Consider the following 27,511-nt stretch of genomic DNA (forward strand, 5'->3'; position numbering starts at 1 on the left):
CATACTCAGGTTCAGTACTCACAGGACTTAGCATATAGATATACTCATGGCTGTGGTTTCTTATAGGGAAACGATACAGAGTGAAATCAGTAAAGGGAAAAGGCATAGGGGGCAAAGTCTGGGGAAATCAGGCACAAGCTTCTGAGAGTGTTTCCCAGTGGAGTCACACGGGACATGCCTAAGTGCTCCAGTATCGTGTTGTAACCGTACTTGTGAAGTGTTGTCTGCTAGGGAATCTCATTAGGGACCTAGTGCCCGAGTTTTTTATTGGGGTCTGGTCCTGTAGGCACCCTCTGCCTAGCAAGCACCAAGATTCCAGACTCCCACAAGGAAAGCAGGTGTTGAGCATAAACCACACATAATGAGCCACTTCCATCAGTTCGGGGAATGATGGGAAGGAACCCTCCAGAAATCCGAGTCCCCGGGTGACAGCCAATGGCCCGCCTTGCAAGCAGGTCTTGCTAAGGATCATGTTTTCAGGCCTGCTGTGTTAATTGTGTGCTACACACACACCTTGGGGCTTGGGGAGTGCTACAGCCAGCTGGTAGAGGCCAGGGATTCTGCCGAACATGCTGTCTTCCTTTTAGCCCAAGATGTCAGTAGTGCTGAAGTTAAGAAACTGTCCTCTCACATATTTACTGATGTGTTTGAGCAGACTACATATCCCGTTATCATCTGTATTTATTTGTTTGCTATATTATCTATATATTTACTGCCTTAGCGTAACCATTTTCCCGGCTGCATTGGCCATGTCTTCTGTCATGTCTTCGCAGCCAGTAGGCCTGCTAGCTTGCTCCTTGCCCTGAGTGCTCAGCCAGGCGTGACTGTACTTTCCCAAGAAAGGAAGGAAGCATGGGCATCAACATTCATAGTAACAGTTCAGGAGGGTATTGTATGGATAAAGTTAAAATTGTCTACTAGAGGGGAGAAGTAAATGGGGATCAAAAAGTCTTGAGTAAGGGAGTGGGCTGCTATGGGAATTGTGTTAGTGAATAAGTATGGCTTAAGAAAATCACCCAGAAGGCAAAGCATAACAAAAGATGGTAGTTATGAGAGAAAAGAGGAGAGAATTGAAAATAAGCCTGAACTTTCCAATAGACTGTATAATAGAAGCTCTAGAAGGGGAGAGCAGGGCTGCTAGGAGAAAGCGATAATCAAGGAAACAACCCTTAGTGTCTCCTGGAGAGGAAGAACACCTTGAACCTCATTTCTTCCATAGTAGGTGGACCTGTGCAGGAATGAATGTGGATCAGAAGAGCCTGAGCGCCCTTCACCCAGGCATACCCTGCTCACTCTCACAATTGAGAGGTTCATTATTTAGAGGCCTTGGTTTCAGCCAACATAAATGACATTTGAATCTGACAGGAGGAAAAAAAAATGTTTTATTAGAGTATTACAATATCTGACCACAGATAATACAGTATCTGACCAAATTTGAGCTGATATGCAGCAGGGCCTTGGGAAATAATGTTAGTCAGAGACTAGAATGCTATTGGATAACAAATCTTTTGTTCTCCCATTATAATGGTGTTTTGTGATTTTTTTTTTATTATCACAGTTAAATATAAAAAGGCAACTAGATAGATACACAAGAGTTGTTAAGACAGTCAGCAGCCCCCAGTCCCACTCATCCCTGCTTTCCAAGAGAGAACCATTTTTAATTGCTTCCACTGTGTGTTTTACAATGAACTTGCCTGTCGTTAAGTAGTGGACTCTCATTGCTGACTTTGGGAGGTGAGGATTCAGCTGTCTTACTGCCCCATACTCCACCATACCTAAGCATCTCTCTTCTCTCTCCATTTGTTCAGTATAGTCATGATTTCAACGAGATCAGTATTTGAAGTTGACATTTTTATGACTGTGTTATTTGAAGCTAAGCTGTGGTGTTTTCTGCATGGTTTCTTGTTTTCCCTGGTAATGATTGTATCTTTAATTCAGTTTTTCATCCTGAAGATATTAGTGAGTGCTTACTACTATGCCAGGGACTGGGTTGAACACTTTATATGGTGCATCCTATTTAATCCTGATAGTATGCCAGTTATTTAAACTCTTTGTGCTTCAGTTTCTCCATCTGAAACTGATGAAATAGTTTCGAGGCAACGGAGAGGTTAAATGTGCCCAAGGTCACTCAGCAGAAAGTGGTGGTGGAATAGGAATGTGAATCTGATGCTGTGACTCTGGAGCCTGAGGTTTCTTTGGTGTCTCTCCCTAAGTACTTGACAAGTCAAAGTGACATCTGGAAGCCTCATGGGAAAGCTGAGCTAGGATACCAAAGAACTCAAAAGAGAATGGGAGGAAAAAGGAAGAAGAATCACTTTTATTTTAGAAAAAATAATAGTTTAAATGCATGTCGAAAAATAACTCCTTTCCCTTGCAAGTCTCTTCCAGTTTGGCATAAATACTCGTTTTTCAGTCTTTGATTTTCTTCTCCCTTCGAGCTTTGGGGCCTGCTCTCCTCTGGTACACAGCAGCATTCTGAGGGCTCTCTTCACCTTCGTCTCCGTTCTGAAGGACCATGTTCACATCTTTCAGTACCCCCTGAGAAAGGATGTCTGGGAAGTAAGTTTGTAGAGACTTTGCAGATTTGAAAATATTTGTTGTATAGAATTTTATCTTGGAATTACTTGCCCTTTGTCATTTCAAAGGCTTGCTTTCTAGGTCTCTAGTTTTTAGTGTTGCTATTGAAGTCTGAAGCCATTCTGGCTCCAGATTCTTTGTGTATCACCTGATTCATTTTATTTTGCTCTTGGGATTCTTGTAGGATCTTTGCTTTGTCTCCAGTGGTCAATTTTTTGTTCTTGTTTCATGGTTTGAATCCTGTCTGAGTCCATATTCCAGGCCATTTCAATTAGAAATTTCTAGGTTTGCTTCTGGGAACTGTTCTTGAATACCAATATTTTTATTTTTATTTTTTTATTAGGTCTCCATCTTCGCCTTATTCTTTATGTGGAACTCTTGTTGTTGGGTATGTGGGGCCTCTTCTGTTGATACCCTATTTGTTTTTATTTATTTTCCTTCTTTCTTATGTCTGGGTTTTTATTTTATTTTCTGGGTCCTTTTTTTTTTTAACTTTATGGTCAAATATTTTGAGTCTTTGTCATTTTTGCTGTCCTGGTTTTCATTTAGCTATAACAGCATTATTGAAATATAATTTACATATAAAATTCAACCTTTTATTGTATGCAATTCAGTGCAATTCACATCACCACTACATAGTCCTAAAACATTTTCATCCCCCACCTTCCCCAAAGAAACCCTGTATTAATTACTAGTAATTTCCTGTCTTTCCACTCTTCTTCCAGTCTCTGGCAACCACTGGATTACTTTTGGTTCTGTTACAGAAAATTCATATGAATAGATTCTAGAATATACATGGACTTTTGTAACTGGCTTTTTTCACTTAACATAATGTTTCAAGGTTGGTCCATGTTGTAGTATGTATCTTTCATTTGTTGTCATTGTCAAATAATTCCTGTTGTATGGATATGTGACATTTTGTGAATCAATTCATCCTTTGATGGACATTTAGTTTATGTTCACTTTTTGGCTAGTGTGAATAGTGCTGCTATAAATATCAGTGTGTAAGTTTGCCATGGACTCTGTTTTCATTTCTCTTGGGTGTATACCTAGGAATGGGATTGTTGGATCGTTGGGTAACTATTTAACATTTTGAGGAACTGCAAAACTAGTTTCTGCAGCAGCTGCCCCATTTTATGTTCCCACCAGCAATGTATGAGGAATGTATTCAGTTTCTCCACATCATCAGCAACACTTGTTATTGTTTTTTAGTTTTAGTTATTCTAGAGTGTTCATTTTTAAGTTTTTTTTTTCAATTTTAAGAGCTCTGAATATTCCTTTCAGAAATAACTTGTTTCACAAATATATTATTTATCTCATCCTTTTAATAAACATTTTTAAAGTTTTCTTTTCAGTTTTTGTTTACTTCGGGTTGCTTTTGCTTGTTTTAACCTCTTTCACATTGCAGGTCTGTCTCATGTTCGGAAATCCTTGCAAAGAGTGAGTAGCGGATACACTGAGGATATGGGGCTTCTGCCTGAATGTCAAGGCAGGCTAGTCTGGTTGGGCCATTTATTGATTGAAGAATATCCAGTGTCATTACCTTTAGATCTTATCTCTAAGAAGGTATTTCCATTCTTCTTCGTAGAAGACAGAAGGACTACACTGTTTGGAAGCCAAATGGAGAGAGACAGGCAGCCAATCTTAGACCACTGTGCTTAGGTTTATTTAATCCCTGTTCTTTTGACATAGTACACCTGCCCCAAGGGGCCGTGGTGTTACAGAGACCTTCAAAAAGCAAACCTCCTTCTGCTGGCTGCAGGGGAGCGATTTCTCTGAGGCTTGGTGGATGGTTGGGGATTGGGATTAAATGCTCATGAGAAAGTTTGCAACTAGTGCTTGTTTTAGTTCCATCCCCATTCACCTTCGTCTCAAAAGAACCCATGTTACTGATTCTCAAGCTTGTTGAAGTTTTGCAGTGTAAATGGAGTTGGTTCTCACTTTTCCCCACTGCTGGCTTTCTTGGGTGCTAAATCAGCACTCTTGAGTCTGCTTTCTAGTTTCCGTTTGTCTTTTATCCTCTTGTCATCCTTGTTGGTTTTGCCTTTTGAAAAAAAAAATTTTTTTGACTGTACTTTTAGCTGGTTTTAGGGAGGGAAATAAAAGCAAACGCATGCATCCCCTCTGTCTGACCACAAATCTGGATTAGGGCCCAGTCTAGTGCAGTATGACTTCATCTTAACCTGATCATATCTGTAAAGACCCTATTGCTAAATAAGGTCATTCTGAGATACTACGAGTTAGGACTTCAGCATGTCTTTTGTGGTGCAGGTCATGATTTAACGCTTAACAGATGGTGACCCAACAATTCTGTACCTAGCAAAGTGTTGTTCATGTATGAGAGGTGTTCCTAGTTTACTGCCTCCTTACAGTTTTTAGCAAGGGAAAGGCATCCTACTCATTTTAGTGCAAAAATGGTATAGGCGTATCACTTATGAACATAGATGAAAAAAAAACCTAAGTAGGATATTGGGGAATGGAATCCTCATTGTGTTTAAATAGTGTTAACATAGTATTCGATTACTTTTATCCCCAGGAATGTAAGGCTGCTTTATCATTAGAAAGTCTATTGTAGTTCACTGAAATTAATAAATAAAGGGAGAAAAATACATATTGAAACTAAATAGATGCAGAAATTTATTTGATGAAGTTTGATACCTATACATGAAAATCTTTTAGCAGACTGTGTAGAAGTTTCATAACATGATTAAAGGATATCAACCAATAACCTGGAACAGAGCAAATTTAATTAACTAATTCCAACTTTTAAGACAAAAACACCTGTTATTACTCCTACTATTCAATATTGTGCTGAAACCTTAGTCAGTTCAGGAAAGAGGGCAAATGAAGTGTAAGCATGAGTAAAGGTAGGATAAAATTATCAGTGAATGTTGCAACTAGTCACATAACACATCCAAGAGAATCTGCAGCACTGCTGGATTTACTTTACATATATCGTCTTTAGATCTTTTGTGTATATGTTTATAAGTGACATTGCTATAAAATGAGCAGGTCTTACTGTAATCAACAAACAAAAATTAGTAATTACCCACAAGAACCAATTAGGAAATGTAATATAGCAAAAACAACAACATAAATGTAGTACTCATGCTAGTGGTAAAAACAAATTAACCTTGGGTATAAAAGCCAACCAGGATGTAGAAAACATCCTTCAGGAATGCATAGAGGAAAAATAGAAAAAATTATTACTGTACGTGTTTTGATTTTATCATATGCAGCCAAAATGCTCTTCAAATACTACCACCCATAGTATGAATTTTATTTTCCTTAAATCCTTACCAATATGTTTATTTCAGTCTAGCCTAGTGGACGAAAAGTAAATTTTTGTTGTTTTAGTTTGCATTTCCTGATACAAAAATGGTGGAATACCTTTTAAAAAAAATGTCTGTTGTCTATTCCAGATTCTTAATCTGGGAATTGACAGTTTATATCCTTTACCTTTTTCAGTGTAAACCTCTGAAATACGTAAGTCTGGTCGAGCAGTACCAACCAGTATTTGGACTTTATTCTTAGGAAAAATAGAACTGTCTGACAAAGGAGTGGGCAAGGAAATTCATGGCATGCTGTCTGTAAAGACTGGAAAATGACCTAAACCTCCCTCAACGGCAATTTGATAGATGGAGTACATCCAAAAATATATTTTATATATGCGGTGGCAGTTCTGACAGTTGAAAGTTAAAAACACACTAAGTGATTTTTGACAGATGGTGAGATTACAAGAGAAACTATATATTTGACTTTATTTTAATGTGTAGATGTTTTAACAGATACATAACACAACTGAGAAGAAAAGGCAGACATTATCATCAAGGGAAATATTACTGTAAATATGAAAATCATTTGGATTATCTAGAAAACTATTGGGATAATCAGTTAAAATTGAACATAGTTTGGATAATTTCAAATTATTACTTGGTGTAATTATTACTTGTGAAAGGCTGTTGTGGTTATGTTTAAAAGTAAGTCCTTATTTCTGAAGTATTTAGTGATGGAAAAAGTAAGTCCTTATTTCTGAAGTATTTAGTGATGGAAAAAGGAGACATTAAAGGAAAGAAGCTAATGAAAAGAAAAAATTAGCTCATTTTAAAATCTTAGGTACATTTATTTCAACAGTGTAATGAGGGATGTTTTCCTTTTGGGTTGATAGCAATAATTTAGAGCCAAATTTGTGGTTGGTCCCTAAAATGTAATATAGATGCATACACACACACACACACACACATATATACACACACACACATATGTATTTTTTGAGACGGAATCTCACTCTGTCACTGGTGAGATCTGTAGTGGCACAATCTCAGCTCATTGCAACCTCCGCCTCTCAGGATCAAGTGATTCTCCTGCCTCAGCCTCCTGAATTGCTAGGATTACAGGTGCCCGCCACCACACCTGGCTAATTTTTGTATTTTTAGTAGAGACAGGGTTTTACCATGTTGGCCAGGCTGGTCTCGAACTACTGACCTCAGATAATCCGCCTGCCTCGGCCTCCCAAAGTGCTGGGATTACAGGCATGAGCCACTGTGCCCGGCCTAGATCCTTATATATTTTTTCACTTAATCTTAGTCCATTTTAATATTTCTATTCATCTCTCCCATGTTTTTTTTTGTTGTTGTATTTTTTATAATTTATGTATCTTTTGGGGTAGCCTTAAATCCTTTCAGAAACAATACAGGGTAAAGATTGATAATTAATAGCAAACTAAAAATAGTTAATATTTGTTGAGCTCTGTCACAAATTGTACAAAGTAAAAGCATATTTACAACTAACTGCCTTGCTGTTAAAGGAGTACTGTCGTTCAGATAAAGAAACATGTTTAGAGAGAGGCAGCATGGGCTCAGATTGTGCTCTACACAATGTAAGTAATACATTAACATTTCTATGTTTATGTAATTATTAAAATTATTAGATTTGATAAATAATGTTACAGACAATAATTACATTTAAAGTAATTGCATGTGATAAAAACAAACAACTGACTGTGGCTTTTTTTCCTTTCAGAATTTGAATGAATATGTTGAAGCATTAATTACTTTGAAACAAAAAATTATCAATACAGAGTAAGTATATTTGCATGTTGTTTGGCAGAACTTTGTAAACCTGACAAACTGGCTGAAGCAGGCCATGCTTTTAGGCCCCCAGGGCTGGACTGAACACTAGAGTTTCTCCTTTGGAGGCCTACATGGTGCTGATTATAATAAAATTCCCCGTGAGCTTTGGGACTTGAACCTTTTGTTAGAGGTTCACAGGCCTTTAAAACAAAGCTCATGGGTTAGTAGGAAGTTATTTTTACTAAACTGGACTTTTTAAAAAATCTGTTTTCTATCTTCGAAACCTTCTTAGCTTTACTGCTGGGCCTCAAACCTCCTAACAGTATTTTATAGCCATGGTGTGAGATTTCCTATGTTTTTGTTTTCAGCTTTGTAATAGTCTCATGAATGTATGAGCCAAGATACTACGCAGATCAAAAGGATTTTAAATAAAAGGCTTATATATCAACGTGATGCTTTTGAGAAATTTAAGGTGATATAGTCATTAATTTAGGATACATTTGTTTCAGGAAATCTAGGAAGTCTAGAGGGTGCCTTGCATGGTTTGAAACATAATTTTAACATAGTATATTTTCTAAGTTAAAAGGTAACGTAATTTTTCTTTTCTTTGTTGCAGTAATTTGTTAACAGAATATCAGAAGAAATGTGATGATATCCTTTTACCGGCTTCTTTCGTTGAATTTTGGAACTAACTTATGTATAATTCCTGAAAGAGATCTGAGAATTGTTCGTCATAGGCCTTTTGGAAGATAGTACTTAACAGGTTTCAGCAGGGAGCATGTCTCACAAGCACAGTAAACAGATAGTCCTTTTATTCTTAATCCACGTTTAATGATGAGTTTTAAAAATGAGTAGATTATTTTTCTTGTTGATTCTGATTTTCTTAACGTCTCATAAGCTTTTTAGTGGGTGGGTTTCTCTTAATTTGTACTGAGGATATAACATGTTTTTTAGGTATACGAATAATGTGAAATTGAATGTGATACTTTCTGAATGTTACTTTTGAATCTGCAAGAAGTACAGTATGGGAAATTCAGAATGTTGGGCAATTGACTTGTATCAATTATTTTTGTGATTTACAGGGAAATGTGTGTAAATATATATATCTCTCCAAAATCATTTAGAAATAGTGTTGCTGTATATTCACGAATGCTCTTGGGCAGTCGGAAGACAGTTCTTGGCCTTATAGTCACCATTTGTTCAATAGCCATTTAATGAGCTCAGTTGTGGAGTTAGCATCTGGTCAGCTGTTTTTTTAGCAGTGGGAAAAAGATGTGTGTAATTGATCCTTCCATGTCTTGCAGTGGTGACACCTTGATTTAAATATTTCCTGTAAAAACATAAAGTTTCTCTCATAAAAGTTAACATATGTATTCCTTTAGGGAGTCCCTGAAATTTAGCTTCATATTTGATGTCAGGACAGATTCAGCTGTTCAGCTTTGGCAATAACTTGAGGCCTGCTTCAATATTATTTCTGTCATACCTGAACTTACATGTCATCACCAGTTATTTATTTATTTGTGTTGGTACCATCTGTACTAGTTGATTCTCATGCTGCTATAAAGGACTGCCCGAGACTGGGTAATGTGTAAAGGAAAGAGATTTAATTGACTCAAGAGTTCTGCATGGCTGGGAGGCCTCAGGAAACTTAGAATCATGGCGGAAGGGGAAGCAAACACATCCTTCTTCACATGGTGGCAGGAGAGAGATGTGCAGAGCGAAGTGCAGAAAAGCCCCTTATAAAACCATCAGCTTTCATGAGAACTCACTCATTATCAGGAGAACAGCACGGTGGGGACTGCCCCCATGATCTAATCACCTCCCACAAAGTTCCACCCCAGCACCTGGGGATCACAACTCGGTTTACAATTCAAGATGAGATTTTGGTTGGGGACAGAGCCAGACCATATCATCATCATTTCTAATTTGTGTGAAAATCGTAAAATTAAGAGATATCCTTTAGATTTATTTTTAGTATCTGAATTTTTACATTAAAAAATAAAGGTCATTGGAAATCTCACGTGCCTTATTTGTTAAAACCATCAGTCCATTTAACTATACATGCATATTATGGCAGGAATAATACCTTCAATTGTTAGTGAAAGGTGTATGGAAACAATTATTACAACTTTTAGATAGCTAAATAGGGAAATAGATGGGCAGTTCCAGTATTAGGAGAGTATGTGTTCATTATATCATTCCTGGAAAAAATATGCACACTCTTTGAGGTAACTTACACATGAAACCTAGCAGAGAAATAATTGTTTTACTTTTCTAGAGTTTGACCAGAAATATTTTTAAACAGAAATTATGAGAATTCTTTTTTAATGGATAAAACTTTTAATTATTCCTGGATTTCAGAGGTTCATTCTGTGATATGATATTTGGCTTCATTGTCAGCTACAGATAGATACATCAAAAAAAGTTTCACATTTGCTCCATATGCATTTGTTGTACCTCAAATATGCAGTTGTTTGCTCTGCAACTTGAAGTACCAATGTCATAGATTTAACATGGCTTTTAAAAATATAATTTGGTTCCTTTTGCTACTAAAGTAGCAGTACATTTTCCCATTTTTTTCAAGGTAGGAAAGTTATTTCTTCAATAACTGCACTATGATAATTCAGTATTTCAGCTCTTTTGTGTAATTCTTACTACTTTATTATCACCTCTTTCTAAATGGCAAGAAATGTATTTTATTTCATCAGGTATTTTTTAAATTGTCCTGTTTTGAAAAGATTACTGTAATTTAGGATGAATAAAATATAGTTCTTGACCTTCAGAAACCTTCAGAAGCTTACATTCTAATAGAGTAGGATGCAGACATGTTTTTATGAACATACATGTGCTATATTGTGATATAAATACAGGAATTCCTAGGAGATGAAACAAAAAGGAATTGTTTTTTGCTATCTTAGAATATTTTACTGGCTTTATGAGATGGTAAAATAAGGTTATCAAATTACATAAATTGTAAAAAATGAGAGTTTATGTAGATTTTATGATCTGTTTTCTAATTAAAAAGTATGGTTATGTATGGTTTTTGTAAGCACATAACTTTTTGCTGAAATTATTCTCTGCACTATTTGAAAAATGAAGGACAGGTTTGGGGATTCCGCTATATAGAGAAATCATGGTATTTTCTGTTAGTTGCATATTGCTTTGTCTGTATTCTTTTAATTCTAATCATACATTTATTCACAGAACTCTATTTAGAGAAACATATTTTTACTTTTGATACATGTTATTATGGTAAATGGAAGTAACTCAGTAAGATGACTTACTGCTGTGTTATAGATCGCATTTTGAATATAGTTTTCTAGTATTTATGATATTGCCTGTATATATGTTGAACACAAATTATTAAAAATAATTGTAAAATGAGTTTTATCTCCAGACAAGAATCAGAAGATAAAATTCTCAGAGTTTTCTTTAATAAGTTTTACAGCTGCAGTTTGCAAGAAGGTGAGCTAACCTGTTTTCATAGTTTATGATACCACCTATTTGAGTAGTTGATCTGAGATACACATTTATTAGAGCAGATTTTTAAGCAGCTTTGAGCAAAATGTACATCGGATTGACTCATAATACAGAATGCTGCTTTGATGCTCACAATAAAAGAAGACTTCAGTTTTCCTACTATTAAATTTTTCAAATGAATTTGTTACTAAGGTCTTAAATTACAACTTGGTGCTTTACTTTTCAGTAACTTTTACTGACTGCATTGCCATTGAAGTGAAGCTTATTGCTGTCAAATTAACTGTTGTGTACCTGGTTTGCACTATTTAATGTGGTTGTTTATCTTCTGTTACTTTAAACAATTGAAAATAGGCCTACACAAAATTTTGGTAATGTTTCATTGTCTGCTTGGATTCATCACCCAGTAGAAGACAAAACGTGGTTATAAACTAAGCCATAAAATTGCCTGTCACTTGAGTTGAATATATGGGTATTAACTCAAGACTCAAGATTGGAATAGCCAGACTCTCAGCCAGGTTGTTTGGGTGATTTTACTGTAAAGTATTCTTAAGCAAATTAAGAATCTATTTTACTTGTTTCTCACAGGGCTTTTTGGTAGACTTTTATCAAGAATAGATTACTAGGCTGGACGCAGTAGCTCATGCCCATAATCCCACCACTTTGGGAGGCCAAATTATAAGAGTAGTAATAGTACTATTTAATAGTATATATTAAATAGTAAATAGTACTATTTAATAGTAAAATTTTTATACTATTAATTTTTTTTTAATTAGCCAGGTGTGGTGGCCCTCAAATAGTAAATAGTACTACTTAATGGTAAAATTTTTTTACTATTAAAAAAAATTTTTTTCAATTAGCCAGGTGTGGTGGCACATACCTGTAGTCCCAGCTACTTCAGAGGCTGAGGCAGGAATATCATTTAAGCCTGGGAGGTCGAGGCTGCAGTGAGCCGTGTATGTATGTACATACTGTAGTACATACTATATGGTACATACTGTATACTAGTATAGTACATACTAATAGTACATACTATACTCCAGCCATTATATTCCAGCCCAGGCAACAGAGTGAGACCCTGACTAACAAAAAAAAAAAGAAAAGAAAAAAAAAATACTATGCCTAAGAAATAAAGGCAATGTGAAGATCATGTTGGTATAGAGAGGAATGCATTTAAAAAGATTTTTTCATCCTTTTTTTTTGTTCCAAGTTAGAAATCTGAAATTATAAGCACATATATTTAATAATTCCTTATAGATACTTTTCTGTAATAATGTTAATTCATTGTCTTTAGAGAGAATAGTACTCTGCATCACCAAGTGGAAGAGATGCTTCAAAAAATTTCTCCCCTGCAGAAATGTCAGGAAGAGCTGGGATCTTTAAAAGCAGAGCTAGAAGAGAAAAAGGTACCAATAATAATTTTCTGTAAAGATTTATGGTCAATGAATTAGGATCGGCTTATTCAGTGTAATTGGGACAAGGGGGCTTTGATGTGTTCAAGGAGATAAAGGCTAGTCAGGAGTCAGTGTGTTACCAGCTTTAGAGAACACTGAACTAACTGCTTAGTAGCTTAGTCTTTACAGTGATTATTAGCTCTGCAATACTGTGTTAGTTGCTTATGCTTTTTGAGAGGGTCAGCAGAGGACACTTCTAGCTGTGAATTTGTGTGGTTTTATGTGTTCTGCATTAATTGATTTGTATACCTTTGTTTTTTGCTTAAATGTAAAATAACATGCAAAAATTCGAACTTGAAATGTAAAGGAATTGTTGTATATAAGAGAGAGGGAGCCCAAGATAATTTTATTTCTTAAGTAGCTCTGGCCTAGCTCTGGAGAGCCCAGTGGTGAATGAAGTGTGTAGGGCTTCTGCTGTGGTATGAGTTAAGGTGTCCTTTAAAGAACCTACTCTCATAATTCATAAACTAGTCAGTATTTTAAGCAATGTCTGTATACTTCTGTATTAACAGCTTTGTTTGGTCCTTTTTAAAAAAATCTCTTATTTCTGTTTTTTGACAATCATGTGTAGTCTCTTGTGGTTTGTCATTGTGAGAGGTACACAAAAATGAGTCTTTCAATAATGCTTTTATAAGTAAGCTTCAGGGTAGGGGTTACTTCTTTGAGGGCGTGTTTGATTTCTTTGGGTGATACTTATTAAGCTGAGATGGAGCATTGGGAGAAGATGCCCACTTCAGAAACAAAAATCTGATACATATATCCTTTCATGGACGCTCTTCTTCTTTTCAAAGTCAGGTTGCAGTAACACAGTTTGTTAAAAATGCTATAAACTCACTTTTCTATGTAAATTGTTGTTTACTCCCTACACGAATCTTAGAATTCATAGGTTTTACAGATAAAAACATTAAAGTCCATAGATTTAAGTGGCATGAGCCAAGTAGCAGCCACCTGGAATGATCGTCACTTCTTAACCTCTTCTCTCTAGGCACTTCTCACAGTGGTGTGTGTACCTCTAGAGAGTGTTCCTCAAATTGTGCTATTTTAGTGGTGACATGTAGCTGTCTGAGGTCTTATGTGCTTTAATAGTACATATTTATTTTTCTCTTTATATAGAAATTCTTACTATATGTGTAACTATGCTGTCAAAGTTAAACAGAAACAATCACAGTGTTCAATGATCTCTATTCTGGTTATATAATCTTTTCAGCCTTATTTGAAAAGAAGCATGAACATTGGAGTCAGACCTTAATAATAACCCTCATTAGTCGTTCAGTCACTGTCTTTGGAAGAATAAGTCAGCCTGTCAAACCCTCAGATTCCTCATTTGTAAAAAAGGAATAATGAAGCTGTTGAGATTAAAGAAATCTCTGAGAGCTGTTGAGATTGAAGAAATGTATATGTATCATACCCCACTAGAACTCTCAATAGCAGTGTCTTTACCATTTTATAGTTGCTGTCAGGGTGTATATATCAGTATTCACAGATTTTCCCCAGCTATCTTTAAGTATAATTATTTGTTTTATATTTTTCTGTAGCAATACCATTAGCTAAATTTATTATGCTCTAATATTTCTTCAGGATAATATTGAATTTTAATTAGTTGAGGCAAAAATATTAGCTGTTTGATATTTAAACCAATTATGAAGATTTAGAATTACAATAAAATTAGTATATTGTTTTTAAGTGTTATACCTTTTGATTGTATTGTTAGTCATATGTCATCTATTAAGAATCTGGTTACCTCTATTAAAATATTCAGTGAATTGTACTTTGGTTTTCTGCCTGATATCTGTTTATTTGGTTAATAGCTTATCAGAGTCAAAGCAAGTTATGACCAATGGTCAGTGACTTTCATTTTGACAATATCTGTTTTTTTTTTTTTTTTTTAAGAGTTCTTTAAAGTTGTATCAGGATACTCATCAGGAATATGCTCGTGTAAAGGAAGAATGCTTGAAGAGTGATGCTCAGTAAGTAGTTATTAAATTACTACAGAAATAGCGTTTCATTTTTGAAAATACATAATTCTTAAGTCAATAGTGTTTTTTTTTTTTTTTTTACAGTCTTTGGATTTCTTGGCCATAATTAGCTGCATGGTCTTGAACTTGTTAGTCTCTCAACCTTGGTTTCCACATGTGTAAACGGGAAGTTATATCTACTTTGAAGGGTCATAAGGAACATTAAATAAATAGTCATATGTTAAAGGGCTGCACAAAGAAATAACTCCATAAAGGTGTTTGTCTCTATGTATATGCGTTATAGATGCATGCACATGTGTCTGTGTGTGTCTAAAGGTGTTTATGTATATAATGCATTGTATATGCATTCACAACGTGTCTGTGTGTCAGAACATAGTGACCCACCCCTTGCTTTGTACCAGTGCTTTAACCGATAGCATGTGGAATGGGTGTCTTTGTTCATAAAAAGGGCTGTTCAAAAGCATCCCATTGATCATTGAGGTTCATACTGTAGTCAGGTTTATTCACAACAAATGTGAGCTATACATAAAGCAATTGAATGTAGATGTAATGAAGCAGTGACTCTAGAGAGTTACCCACCTTCTCAGACTCTCAGAAATCCATCTGAAAACAAGTGCAGCTCTCCAGCCACTTCTTCCCGTACAGTGGTGCTGTGACCACTGTTAACACCATGCATGCTCCTGAAGAGTGACCTTAACTCATTAGACTCTGGACTGACTCTTAGAGAACACTTAGACACTTCAGCTAGGCTCATGAATGTTGTCACTGCGGTTCAGGAAAGGTCCCAGATGTACTCATGGCAGAAACTCGACAGGCCCATGGCATGTGTTTCTGGTGGAAAGGACAGAAGTTTTTAATCCACTGTAAAGATATTTCACACTAAATAGTATATTATTCTCTCTTAGGATACTAGTTCAGACTGAAAATTTGTTGTACAAATATTAGTAATTTAAAAAATATGTGCCACAAATTATAAGAGCGTATTTTTTCCTATTCCACTGTTTCTTGGCATTTAACTTATACAATTTCATTATTAGGAAGAAGAAACTAGAAGCTAAAGTGAAGAAGCTGCAAGGTAAGTGGCACTATTGTTACCTGAAGTTTTTGGTCAGTACAAAAAATCATTGGTAACTGTATGAGAAGGTACTTCTTGATCAAATAGTTGAATTGTTGTGGTTTTGGATGGTACATCCATGGATGACTGCATCAAGGGGTCTGTTAGAGAGAAGTGTGAATACTACTCTCAATTACCATATCGTAACGTAGAGATGGAATGTGGCAAACCTCTGAAATGTTACTGCACTCAAAATAATAGCAGGCCATACTTTTGCTACAAAAAGCAGTAATGAAAATTTAATTTGGAAAGTTGAATCTCATAGGGCTTTTTCATTTTTTCTTAATGAAATAAGTGGCTGGTAGAAAGGGTGGCTACTTTTAGTACCAAGAAACTGGTGTGTTTAGATAGTTACAACACACATACAGAGATTTCCATGACATTTTGTACATTAGGCATTGTCTGGTTTGTACCTGATCCTCTCCCATGCCCTACCCTCTTGTTGGGGGTTCTAGCCTACAGTGAGTAGGTACGAATGCAGAGGGACTATGTGAGAATCTAAGTGCTGACATTTCAGCTAATAACCTTTCAGGAATTGGTAGGAATTGAACTCAAGATCTTTTTATTTGCTTTTTCCTCCCTTCATTGTGTGGTTAGGACACAGACCTAATACCAAGTAGAGACAAAGGGGCTTTGCCAGATAGGACATCTTAGCTGCTGTGGGTTTCTGACCCATTGCCTTGCTAGTGCTCTACTTCAGAGATGGTTTATTTTCATTTAGGATGTGAAGTAAGAATTTGAATTTAGTTGCGTCAGGGCACATATAATAATAGTTGCTGAAAGTATTTCTAGTCACTAATTTATCTTGATTGAACCAAATTTTTTGGACTTAAACTCTATGAATATTTTGGTAACAATTTTTCCTCTGATTTGATTATTGCACTAACACTGACAGTTTGGCAGTATGAATGATATTTTGTGTTCTGTTTTTTTTTTTTTTTTTTTTTTAATTTATTTATTATTATTATACTTTAAGTTGTAGGGTACATGTGCATAACGCGCAGGTTTGTTACATATGTATACTTGTGCTATGTTGGTGTGCTGCACCCATCAACTCGTCATTTACATCAGGTATAACTCCCAGTGCAATCCCTCCCCCATCCCCTCTCCCCATTATAGGCCCCGGTGTGTGATGTTCCCCTTCCTGAGTCCAAGTGATCTCATTGTTCAGTTCCCACCTATGAGTGAGAACATGCGGTGTTTGGTTTTCTGTTCTTGTGATAGTTTGCTAAGAATGATGGTTTCCAGCTGCATCCATGTCCCTACAAAGGACACAAACTCATCCTTTTTGATGGCTGCATAGTATTCCATGGTGTATATGTGCCACATTTTCTTAATCCAATCTGTCACTGATGGACATTTGGGTTGATTCCAAGTCTTTGCTATTGTGAATAGTGCTGCAATAAACATACGTGTGCATGTGTCTTTATAGCAGCATAATTTATAATCCTTTGGGTATATACCCAGTAATGGGATGGCTGGGTCATATGGTACATCTAGTTCTAGATCCTTGAGGAATCGCCATACTGTTTTCCATAATGGTTGAACTAGTTTACAATCCCACCAACAGTGTAAAAGTGTTCCTATTTCTCCACATCCTCTCCAGCACCTGTTGTTTCCTGACTTTTTAATGATCGCCATTCTAACTGGTGTGAGATGGTATCTCATTGTGCTTTTGATTTGCATTTCTCTGATGGCCAGTGATGATGAGCATTTTTTCATGTGTCTGTTGGCTGTATGAATGTCTTCTTTTGAGAAATGTCTGTTCATATCCTTTGCCCACTTTTTGATGGGGTTGTTTGTTTTTTTCTTGTAAATTTGTTTGAGTTCTTTGTAGGTTCTGGATATTAGCCCTTTGTCAGATGAGTAGATTGCAAAAATTTTCTCCCATTCTGTAGGTTGCCTGTTCACTCTGATGATAGTTTCTTTTGCTGTGCAGAAGCTCTTTAGTTTAATGAGATCCCATTTGTCAATTTTGGCTTTTGCTGCCGTTGCTTTTGGTGTTTTAGACATGAAGTCTTTGCCCATGCCTATGTCCTGAATGGTACTACCTAGGTTTTCCTCTAGGATTTTTATGGTATTAGGTCTAACATTTAAGTCTCTAATCCATCTTGAATTAATTTTCGTATAAGGAGTAAGGAAAGGATCCAGTTTCAGCTTTCTACTTATGGCTAGCCAATTTTCCCAGCACCATTTATTAAATAGGGAATCCTTTCCCCATTTCTTGTTTCTCTCAGGTTTGTCAAAGATCAGATGGCTGTATATGTGTGGTATTATTTCTGAGGACTCTGTTCTGTTCCATTGGTCTATATCTCTGTTTTGGTACCAGTACCATGCTGTTTTGGTTACTGTAGCCTTGTAGTATAGTTTGAAGTCAGGTAGCGTGATGCCTCCAGCTTTGTTCTTTTGACTTAGGATTGTCTTGGAGATGCGGGCTCTTTTTTGGTTCCATATGAACTTTAAAGCAGTTTTTTCCAATTCTGTGAAGAAACTCATTGGTAGCTTGATGGGGATGGCATTGAATCTATAAATTACCTTGGGCAGTATGGCCATTTTCACGATATTGATTCTTCCTATCCATGAGCATGGTATGTTCTTCCATTTGTTTGTGTCCTCTTTGATTTCACTGAGCAGAGGTTTGTAGTTCTCCTTGAAGAGGTCCTTTACATCCCTTGTAAGTTGGATTCCTAGGTATTTTATTCTCTTTGAAGCAATTGTGAATGGAAGTTCATTCCTGATTTGGCTCTCTGTTTGTCTGTTACTGGTGTATAAGAATGCTTGTGATTTTTGCACATTAATTTTGTATCCTGAGACTTTGCTGAAGTTGCTTATCAGCTTAAGGAGATTTTGGGCTGAGACAATGGGGTTTTCTAAATATACAATCATGTCATCTGCAAACAGGGACAATTTGACTTCTTCTTTTCCTAACTGAATACCCTTGATTTCTTTCTCTTGCCTAATTGCCCTAGTCAGAACTTCCAACACTATGTTGAATAGGAGTGGTGAGAGAGGGCATCCCTGTCTTGTGCCAGTTTTCAAAGGGAATTTTTCCAGTTTTTGCCCATTCAGTATGATATTGGCTGTGGGTTTGTCATAAATAGCTCTTATTATTTTGAGGTACGTTCCATCAATACCGAATTTATTGAGCGTTTTTAGCATGAAGGGCTGTTGAATTTTGTCAAAAAGCCTTTTCTGCATCTATTGAGATAATCATGTGGTTCTTGTCTTTGGTTCTGTTTATATGCTGGATTATGTTTATTGATTTGCGAATGTTGAACCAGCCTTGCATCCCAGGGATGAAGCCCACTTGATCATGGTGGATAAGCTTTTTGATGTGTTGCTGAATCCGGTTTGCCAGTATTTTATTGAGGATTTTTGCATCGATGTTCATCAGGGATATTGGTCTGAAATTCTCTTTTTTTGTTGTGTCTCTGCCAGGCTTTGGTATCAGGATGATGTTGGCCTCATAAAATGAGTTAGGGAGGATTCCCTCTTTTTCTATTGATTGGAATAGTTTCAGAAGGAATGGTACCAACTCCTCCTTGTACCTCTGGTAGAATTCAGCTGTGAATCCATCTGGTCCTGGACTTTTTTTGGTTGGTAGGCTATTAATTGTTGCCTCAATTTCAGAGCTTGCTATTGGTCTATTCAGGGATTCAACTTCTTCCTGGTTTAGTCTTGGAAGAGTGTAAGTGTCCAGGAAGTTATCCATTTCTTCTAGATTTTCCAATTTATTTGCGTAGAGGTGTTTATAGTATTCTCTGATGGTAGTTTGTATTTCTGTGGGGTCGGTGGTGATATCCCCTTTATCATTTTTAATTGCGTCGATTTGATTCCTCTCTCTTTTCTTCTTTATTAGTCTTGCTAGTGGTCTGTCAATTTTGTTGATCTTTTCAAAAAACCAACTCCTGGATTCATTGAGTTTTTGGAGAGTTTTTTGTGTCTCTATCTCCTTCAGTTCTGCTCTGATCTTAGTTATTTCTTGCCTTCTGCTAGCTTTCGAATGTGTTTGCTCTTGCTTCTCTAGTTCTTTTAATTGCGATGTTAGAGTGTCAATTTTAGATCTTTCCTGCTTTCTCTTGTGGGCATTTAGTGCTATAAATTTCCCTCTACACACTGCTTTAAATGTGTCCCAGAGATTCTGGTATGTTGTATCTTTGTTCTCATTGGTTTCAAAGAACATCTTTATTTCTGCCTTCATTTCGTTATGTACCCAGTAGTCATTCAGGAGCAGGTTATTCAGTTTCCATGTAGTTGAGCGGTTTTGATTGAGTTTCTTAGTCCTGAGTTCTAGTTTGATTGCACTGTGGTCTGAGAGACAGTTTGTTATAGTTTCTGTTCTTGTACATTTGCTGAGGAGTGCTTTACTTCCAATTACGTGGTCAATTTTGGAGTAAGTACGATGTGGTGCTGAGAAGAATGTATATTCTGTTGATTTGGGGTGGAGAGTTCTATAGATGTCTATTAGGTCTGCTTGCTGCAGAGATGAGTTCAATTCCTGGATATCCTTGTTAACTTTCTGTCTCATTGATCTGTCTAATGTTGACAGTGGAGTGTTGAAGTCTCCCATTATTATTGTATGGGAGTCTAAGTCTCTTTGTAAGTCTCTAAGGACTTGCTTGATGAATCTGGGTGCTCCTGTATTGGGTGCATATATATTTAGGATAGTTAGCTCTTCCTGTTGAATTGATCCCTTTACCATTATGTAATGGCCTTCTTTGTCTCTTTTGATCTTTGATGGTTTAAAGTCTGTTTTATCAGAGACTAGTATTGCAACCCCCGCTTTTTTTTGTTCTCCATTTGCTTGGTAAATCTTCCTCCATCCCTTTATTTTGAGCCTATGTATGTCTCTGCGTGTGAGATGGGTCTCCTGAATACAGCAGACTGATGGGTCTTGACTCTTTATCCAGTTTGCCAGTCTGTGTCTTTTAATTGGAGCATTTAGTCCATTTACATTTAAGGTTAAGATTGTTATGTGTGAACTTGATCCTGTCATTATGATATTAACTGGTTATTTTGCTCGTTAGTTGATGCAGCTTCTTCCTAGCCTCGATGGTCTTTACATTTTGGCATGTTTTTGCAATGGCTGGTACCGGTTGTTCCTTTCCATGTTTAGTGCTTCCTTCAGGGTCTCTTGTAAGGCAGGCCTAGTGGTGACAAAATCTCTAAGCATTTGCTTATCTGTAAAGGATTTTATTTCTCCTTCACTTATGAAACTTAGTTTGGCTGGATATGAAATTCTGGGTTGAAAATTCTTTTCTTTAAGAATGTTGAATATTGGCCCCCACTCTCTTCTGGCTTGTAGAGTTTCTGCTGAGAGATCTGCTGTTAGTCTGATGGGCTTCCCTTTGTGGGTAACCCGACCTTTCTCTCTGGCTGCCCTTAAGATTTTTTCCTTCATTTCAACTTTGGTGAATCTGGCAATTATGTGTCTTGGAGTTGCTCTTCTCGAGGCGTATCTTTGTGGCGTTCTCTGTATTTCCTGGATTTGAATGTTGGCCTGCCCTACTAGGTTGGGGAAGTTCTCCTGGATGATATCCTGAAGAGTGTTTTCCAACTTGGTTCCATTTTCCCCCTCACTCTCAGGCACCCCAATCAGACGTAGATTTGTTCTTTTTACATAATCCCATACTTCTTGCAGGCTTTGTTCATTTCTTTTTCTTCTTTTTTCTTTTGGTTTCTCTTCTCGCTTCATTTCATTCATTTGATCCTCAATCGCAGATACTCTTTCTTCCAGTTGATCGAGTCGGTTACTGAAGCTTGTGCATTTGTCACGTATTTCTCGTGTCATGGTTTTCATCTCTTTCATTTCGTTTATGACCTTCTCTGCATTAATTACTCTAGCCATCAATTCTTCCACTTTTTTTTTCAAGATTTTTAGTTTCTTTGCGCTGGGTACGTAATTCCTCCTTTAGCTCTGAGAAATTTGATGGACTGAAGCCTTCTTCTCTCATCTCGTCAAAGTCATTCTCCGTCCAGCTTTGATCCGTTGCTGGTGATGAGCTGCGCTCCTTTGCCGGGGGAGATGCGCTCTTATTTTTTGAATTTCCAGCTTTTCTGCCCTGCTTTTTCCCCATCTTTGTGGTTTTATCTGCCTCTGGTCTTTGATGATGGTGATGTACTGATGGGGTTTTGGTGTAGGTGTCCTTCCTGTTTGATAGTTTTCCTTCTAACAGTCAGGACCCTCAGCTGTAGGTCTGTTGGAGATTGCTTGAGGTCCACTCCAGACCCTGTTTGCCTGGGTATCAGCAGCAGAGGCTGCAGAAGATAGAATATTTCTGAACAGCGAGTGTACCTGTCTGATTCTTGCTTTGGAAGCTTCCTCTCAGGGGTGTACTCCACCCTGTGAGGTGTGGGGTGTCAGACTGCCCCTAGTGGGGGATGTCTCCCAGTTAGGCTACTCAGGGGTCAGGGACCCACTTGAGCAGGGAGTCTGTCCCTTCTCAGATCTCAACCTCCGTGTTGGGAGATCCACTGCTCTCTTCAAAGCTGTCAGACAGAGTCGTTTGCGTCTGCAGAGGTTTCGGCTGGGTTTGTTATTGCCCTGTCCCCAGAGGTGGAGTCTACAGAGACAGGCAGATTTCCTTGAGCTGCTGTGAGCTCCACCCAGTTCGAGCTTCCCAGCAGCTTTGTTTACCTACTTAAGCCTCAGCAATGGCGGGCGCCCCTCCCCCAGCCTGGCTGCTGCCTTGCTGGTAGATCAGAGACTGCTGTGCTAGCAATGAGGGAGGCTCCGTGGGTGTGGGACCCTCCCGGCCAGGTGTGGGATATGGTCTCCTGGTGTGTCTGTTTGCTTAAAGCGCAGTATTGGGGTGGGAGTTACCTGATTTTCCAGGTGTTGTGTGTCTCAGTTCCCCTGGCTAGGAAAAGGGATTCCCTTCCCTCTTGGGCTTCCCAGGTGAGGCAATGCCTCGCCCTGCTTCAGCTCTCACTGGTCGGGCTGCAGCAGCTGACCAGCACCGATCGTCTGGCACTCCCCAGTGAGATGAACCCAGTACCTCAGTTGAAAATGCAGAAATCACCGGTCTTCTGTGTCGCTCGCGCTGGGAGTTGGAGACTGGAGCTGTTCCTATTTGGCCATCTTGCTCCGCCTCCCATCCACCGATATTTTGTGTTCTAAGTGTTGACATCTCTTGTAAGAATGTGGAGATAAGTTTTGTCTATTGTATTTAAACAATTTTTTTTTCTTAAATTTTTAAACTTTTTAAATTTTTTATTTATTTTATTTTATTTTTTGAGATAGGGTCTCACTCTGTCGCCCAGGCTGGACAGGTGGTGCGATCTCGGCTTACTGCAACCTCTGCCTTCCGAGTTTTAAGAGTTTCTCCCACCTCAGCCTCCTGAGCATCTGGGATTACACGCACCACCAAACCTAGCTAATTTTTGTATTTTTTGGTACAGATGGGCTTTCACCATGTTGGCCAGACTGGTCTTGAACTCCTGACTTCAAGGGATCTGCCCGCCTCAGCTTCCCAAAGTGCTGGGATTACATGTGTGAACCACTGCACCCAGCCACATTTTTTATTTAAAAAGAAATTTTTTTTGAGACGAAATCTCGCTCTGTCTCCTAGACTGGAGTGCAGTGGGGTGATCTCGGCTCTCTATAACCTCTGCCTCCTGGGTTCAAGCGATTCTCCTGCCTTAGCCTCCTGAGTAGCTGGGCCTATGGGGCATGTGCCACCACATCCGGCTAATTTTTTTATATTTGTGGTAGACATGGGGTTTCACCATGTTGAGCCAACGCGCCTGGCCCACTTTTTGTGGTTTTTAGAGACAGGTCTCACTGTTGCCTAGACTGGAGTGCAGTGGCAAAATCATAGCTCACTGTAACTCTGCCTTAAAGCGATCCTCCAGCCTCAGCCTTCAGAGTGATGGGACTGTAAGTGTGTGCTACCACACCTGGCTAATTTTTAAATTTTTGTAGAGATAGGGTTGCCCAGGCTGGTCTTGAACTCCTTGGCTTGAGTGCTTCTCCTGCCTCAGCCTCCCAAAGTGCTGATATTACAGGCGTGAGCCACTGTGCCCAGCCAAGGAAATTATTATTATTTTTCTGAGACGGGGTCTCACTCTGTCACCTAAGCCGGAGTACAGTGGCACAGTCATGGCTTACTGCAGTCTCAGCCTCCCAGACTCAGGTGATTATTCCATCTCCTGAGTAGCTGGGAACTACAGGTGTGCACCACCACATCTGACTAATTTTTTGTAGAGACAGAGTTTCACTGTGTTGCCCAGGCTGGTCTTGAACTCCTGGGCTCCAGAGACCTGCTCAGCCTCCCAAAGAACTGGTATCATAGTTGTGAGCCACTGCAAGGAAATGTTTTTAAAGAAATCTGAAGTGCCAATAAGACTATATATGCAGGTTTTAGAACAGACTTTCTGTGAAGCAAAATGTCGCCTTTATTTTTCATGTATAATATTTTTTCTAGTAAAAATTATCAATGTGACTTAATAAAGATTACTGAGTAAAAATACCCATACTTGTTAGAGGAGTCAGGAGAGGATTGTTAGTGAAGTGTTTCATGGGATTTTAGTTAGTAATTGTATATGAGCGTATTTATGTAAAGTCAATACTGGTCAGATTCTTAATAGTATGTCTGGACCATTTGAGGCTTCAGAACCAGAAATCAGAATGAAGGATTACCTAAAATAGATCTCTAATAAAGAGATCTATTACCTAAAAATGGATCTCTAATAAAGGTCCTAGGGATTATGTTTAGCTAACTTGTTGAAGGGAATTCCAGGGAAGAATAACCATATCTGTAATAAGCATTGAGAAGGTCGCCTCTCCCCTCCCTAATAAAGACACTATATTCTGAGATAAAATCGCATTTCTAAAATTTCTAAGACTTCAGGGTTGCCAGTGATTGAAATGGGAGGGCAACTCCCTTTTATGCCTTGAATTCTTCCCTAACTGGGGATTGGGATTGCTGTGCCTGGTTTGGAAAGGATTCTTAAGGCCCATGCTAGTTCTGTGGTTTAAATGACAGTTAAAGAAAAAAGTGTATTGCATTCAGCCCCGATGATAAAATATTGAAGGAGCAATGGCTTTTTACAAAATTTATTTCAAAGTTTTAAGAAATGAGAAAAACTTGTAATAGATAAAATTTTGAGTATTTCATTAACCACAGTAGTAAAGTTAGTAAATTATTTTTCTCTCCCTGTTGCTTCATTGGACTTAATAAAGAGGCTGCCGTCAAGCAAACTCAGGACTTCAAGCAACTGAGAAATGAAAAGAAAATACTTGAAAAGGAATTTAAGAAGACACAGGTACTAGATGAAAGCAGCGTACACACACCTTAAATATGTGGTTCCAGGGCCTCTGTAGTGTCTCTGTGTTGTAACTCACGTAGGAGTCAGACACGAGGCCCCCTGGCAAAAACAGTCCCAGCTGCCTGTTAAGTTGCACCTGTTTTACATTTGGTCTGGAATGGCTGCACTTCTTGTTCAGCATAAACACTATTAATGTTTTGTTTTCACAGGAAAGGCTTGACGAATTTTCTAAACAGAAAAATGAAAAGGGTGAGTATTCAGTTAATGCTTACATAAATTTCTTTTTGATATGTAGTATTTTATTAACCATTTTTTCTCCATGTTTTTAGAGTTGAGACATATCGGAACACAAATTTCAAGTGATTCATATGGAAGCATAGATAGAAGTGAGTATATTGCAACTTTTGTTTTAGTATTGTGTATTACTCTTAGTGGGTTGTGAGGCTGTGTTTTGCTCCTACATATAATTGTGAAAGTGCCAGGGCTTAGTAGATGTTTCGTTTTAGTAGAAGTCATGTATTATTGTGTCTTCGTTAGATCCATATATAATCAGCTTATTGTCTTATAAAATAATACAGTGAATAAGAGTCAAAAATCAATATTGTTTGGGATAGGAAAACTAGTTGGAGATATAATATCTGCTCTTTTTGATTAATGAATACAGATTTTCTCTCTGGATTATAATTTATTAAATTAATTTATTAAATTTCCTAGGTACCAATTATATAAGAAAATGTTAAAGTCAGGCAGGAAAACTGTAGAGTTCAAGCCTTATAGTATATTATGTAGTAAAGCCCTATAGTATAGACAGAAAAGTTTAGGGAAGGCCCACAATTGCAAAGAAAAGTGGTGGTCATGGAACAAGGGAATGTAATACAAATGTGGACACACTGCGTTACTTAGTGCCACGTCTCATAGGTGAGAAGCATAACTCTAGAGGTGAGAAATGAGAATTTTCACTTCAGTCCTTCCATTTGTTGTGTGACTCTGCCATTTACTTTCCGTTTTTGTATTTTCATTTTCCTTTTAAAAATGGAAATAGGAATTTGAATTTCTGCTCTACCTCAGAGGTTTTTTGTGGGGATGCATTTAAAATGTTTAATTAGTAAATAATGGTATTTCATCTCACTAATGTGTAATTTTTTTCTCCAAGTGGAAATGATTAAAAACATTTAAATTGTGTGCAGGTATGTGGTGTCTCTTAGAAGTCACCTTTACCTTTTTTTCTTTAATTTTTTAAAAAATTCATAGTACAAGTTCATGTTTTCCTTGGTGTAAGGCTTTAACAGTTCCCGCCTTTCAGCTCCCTGGGCATTGATTGCTCACCTACCACTATCACTAGATATGATTCCATGAGCTTTTGACTAGATTCTTGTTCTCTTGTGTATGGAAAATGAGACTTTAAGTAATAATTATTGCTGAAAGAAATAGAAGACTTGACAACATTCGCTTTCCTGTTCAGTAGTCAGCGGTTGAATGGAATTATCTTCGTGTTTGGACTGACGGATTTGTTACAATTCAGCTCTTCCCAAGCCTTACTGTTCAAAGCAGAAGCCTTCTGTCCTCTTTCTGTCGCTGCCCTATCCCTGCGTTCTGTTGTATTTGTTTCAAATAACTTACTACTCTCTCAAGTAAAATTGTCTTACATTTTGTTTCTATCTACCCTCTTAATCAGGGCAGGGATAGTGTCTGTTGTATATTTTACTTTTCCCAAATACATACAGTTTTTGGGAATCTGCTGGTTATTTAGCTGTGGACCTTGATGGGTTTATCCTTACTTCTTAAGTGTATTGTTAACACTAATACTTGACTTATGGAAAAGATTTGCAAAGTAAGCACCAGAGTATTAGATTGACTTCACTTTATAAAAAAAGGCTTTCTGAGTGCCACTTTGCCTTTCTTTTCTTTCAAATTCCAACAAAAATTTTCGACCAGAAAAAAAAAAAAAACCAGAAACAGCAGCAGCTCCTGGATAGTTACAAAGATTACCATCAGTAGAAGAAATGAGGAAGATGCACAGCAGATAGTATCAATTGGTGATGAAACCCGCAATTGCAGAGAAAATAGCAGCTCTCACAGAGTAAGTTTTCATTGCAGAAGCTGCGAGTTTTCCCAAATCAGAGGTGGCAGGGAGTGGGAGAAGGAGCAGGACATTAGCATTTTGCCAGGTAATTGATTAAAGGGTGAAAAGAATGCCACCCTTCTGGTTTTCAAAAATTGTTTCTGGCCTTTGCTCATGAACTGTGGCGCCAGTTTAGTTTTCTAAAGTTTTAGCTATGACATTGGAGCTCCTCAGAGTGGGTGTGGATATCACAAAATCGGGTAATTATGGCTGCTTTAAGGGCTAGCTCCTCCTATTCCCAGAAAATAAGGTGTTTATATACTCCATGTAAACCCTCACAACTGCATCCACTTTCCACTGCTTCCTCTGCAAGGCGGGGTCCCACAGATTTATGAAATGAGAATCTACATTTACTGCGAAAGGAATAGCGCCAAAAATGTAGGCTGAAGAAATATACTTTGTCTGCCAAAGATGTTCTGCCTAAACGCTTATCTAAAACTTACAGAAAA

General features: G+C 37.6%; 1 protein-coding gene across 1 annotated transcript in view; it reads left to right on the forward strand.

Annotated features, from left to right (window-relative positions):
* Positions 1-27,511, forward strand: part of ICE1 (interactor of little elongation complex ELL subunit 1) — a 73,227-nt gene that overhangs the window by 5,050 nt on the left and 40,666 nt on the right. Inside the window, exons 2-10 of the mRNA XM_002808424.4 lie at positions 7,600-7,658; positions 8,266-8,300; positions 11,096-11,114; positions 12,421-12,532; positions 14,471-14,547; positions 15,594-15,631; positions 24,855-24,937; positions 25,150-25,189; positions 25,270-25,326. Of these exons, the coding sequence (XP_002808470.4) occupies positions 7,600-7,658; positions 8,266-8,300; positions 11,096-11,114; positions 12,421-12,532; positions 14,471-14,547; positions 15,594-15,631; positions 24,855-24,937; positions 25,150-25,189; positions 25,270-25,326 (520 nt within the window). The remainder of the gene's footprint in view (positions 1-7,599; positions 7,659-8,265; positions 8,301-11,095; positions 11,115-12,420; positions 12,533-14,470; positions 14,548-15,593; positions 15,632-24,854; positions 24,938-25,149; positions 25,190-25,269; positions 25,327-27,511) is intronic.

Source organism: Macaca mulatta, chromosome 6 (genome assembly GCF_049350105.2).
Source record: "Macaca mulatta isolate MMU2019108-1 chromosome 6, T2T-MMU8v2.0, whole genome shotgun sequence".
NCBI classification, from domain to species: Eukaryota; Metazoa; Chordata; class Mammalia; order Primates; family Cercopithecidae; genus Macaca; species Macaca mulatta.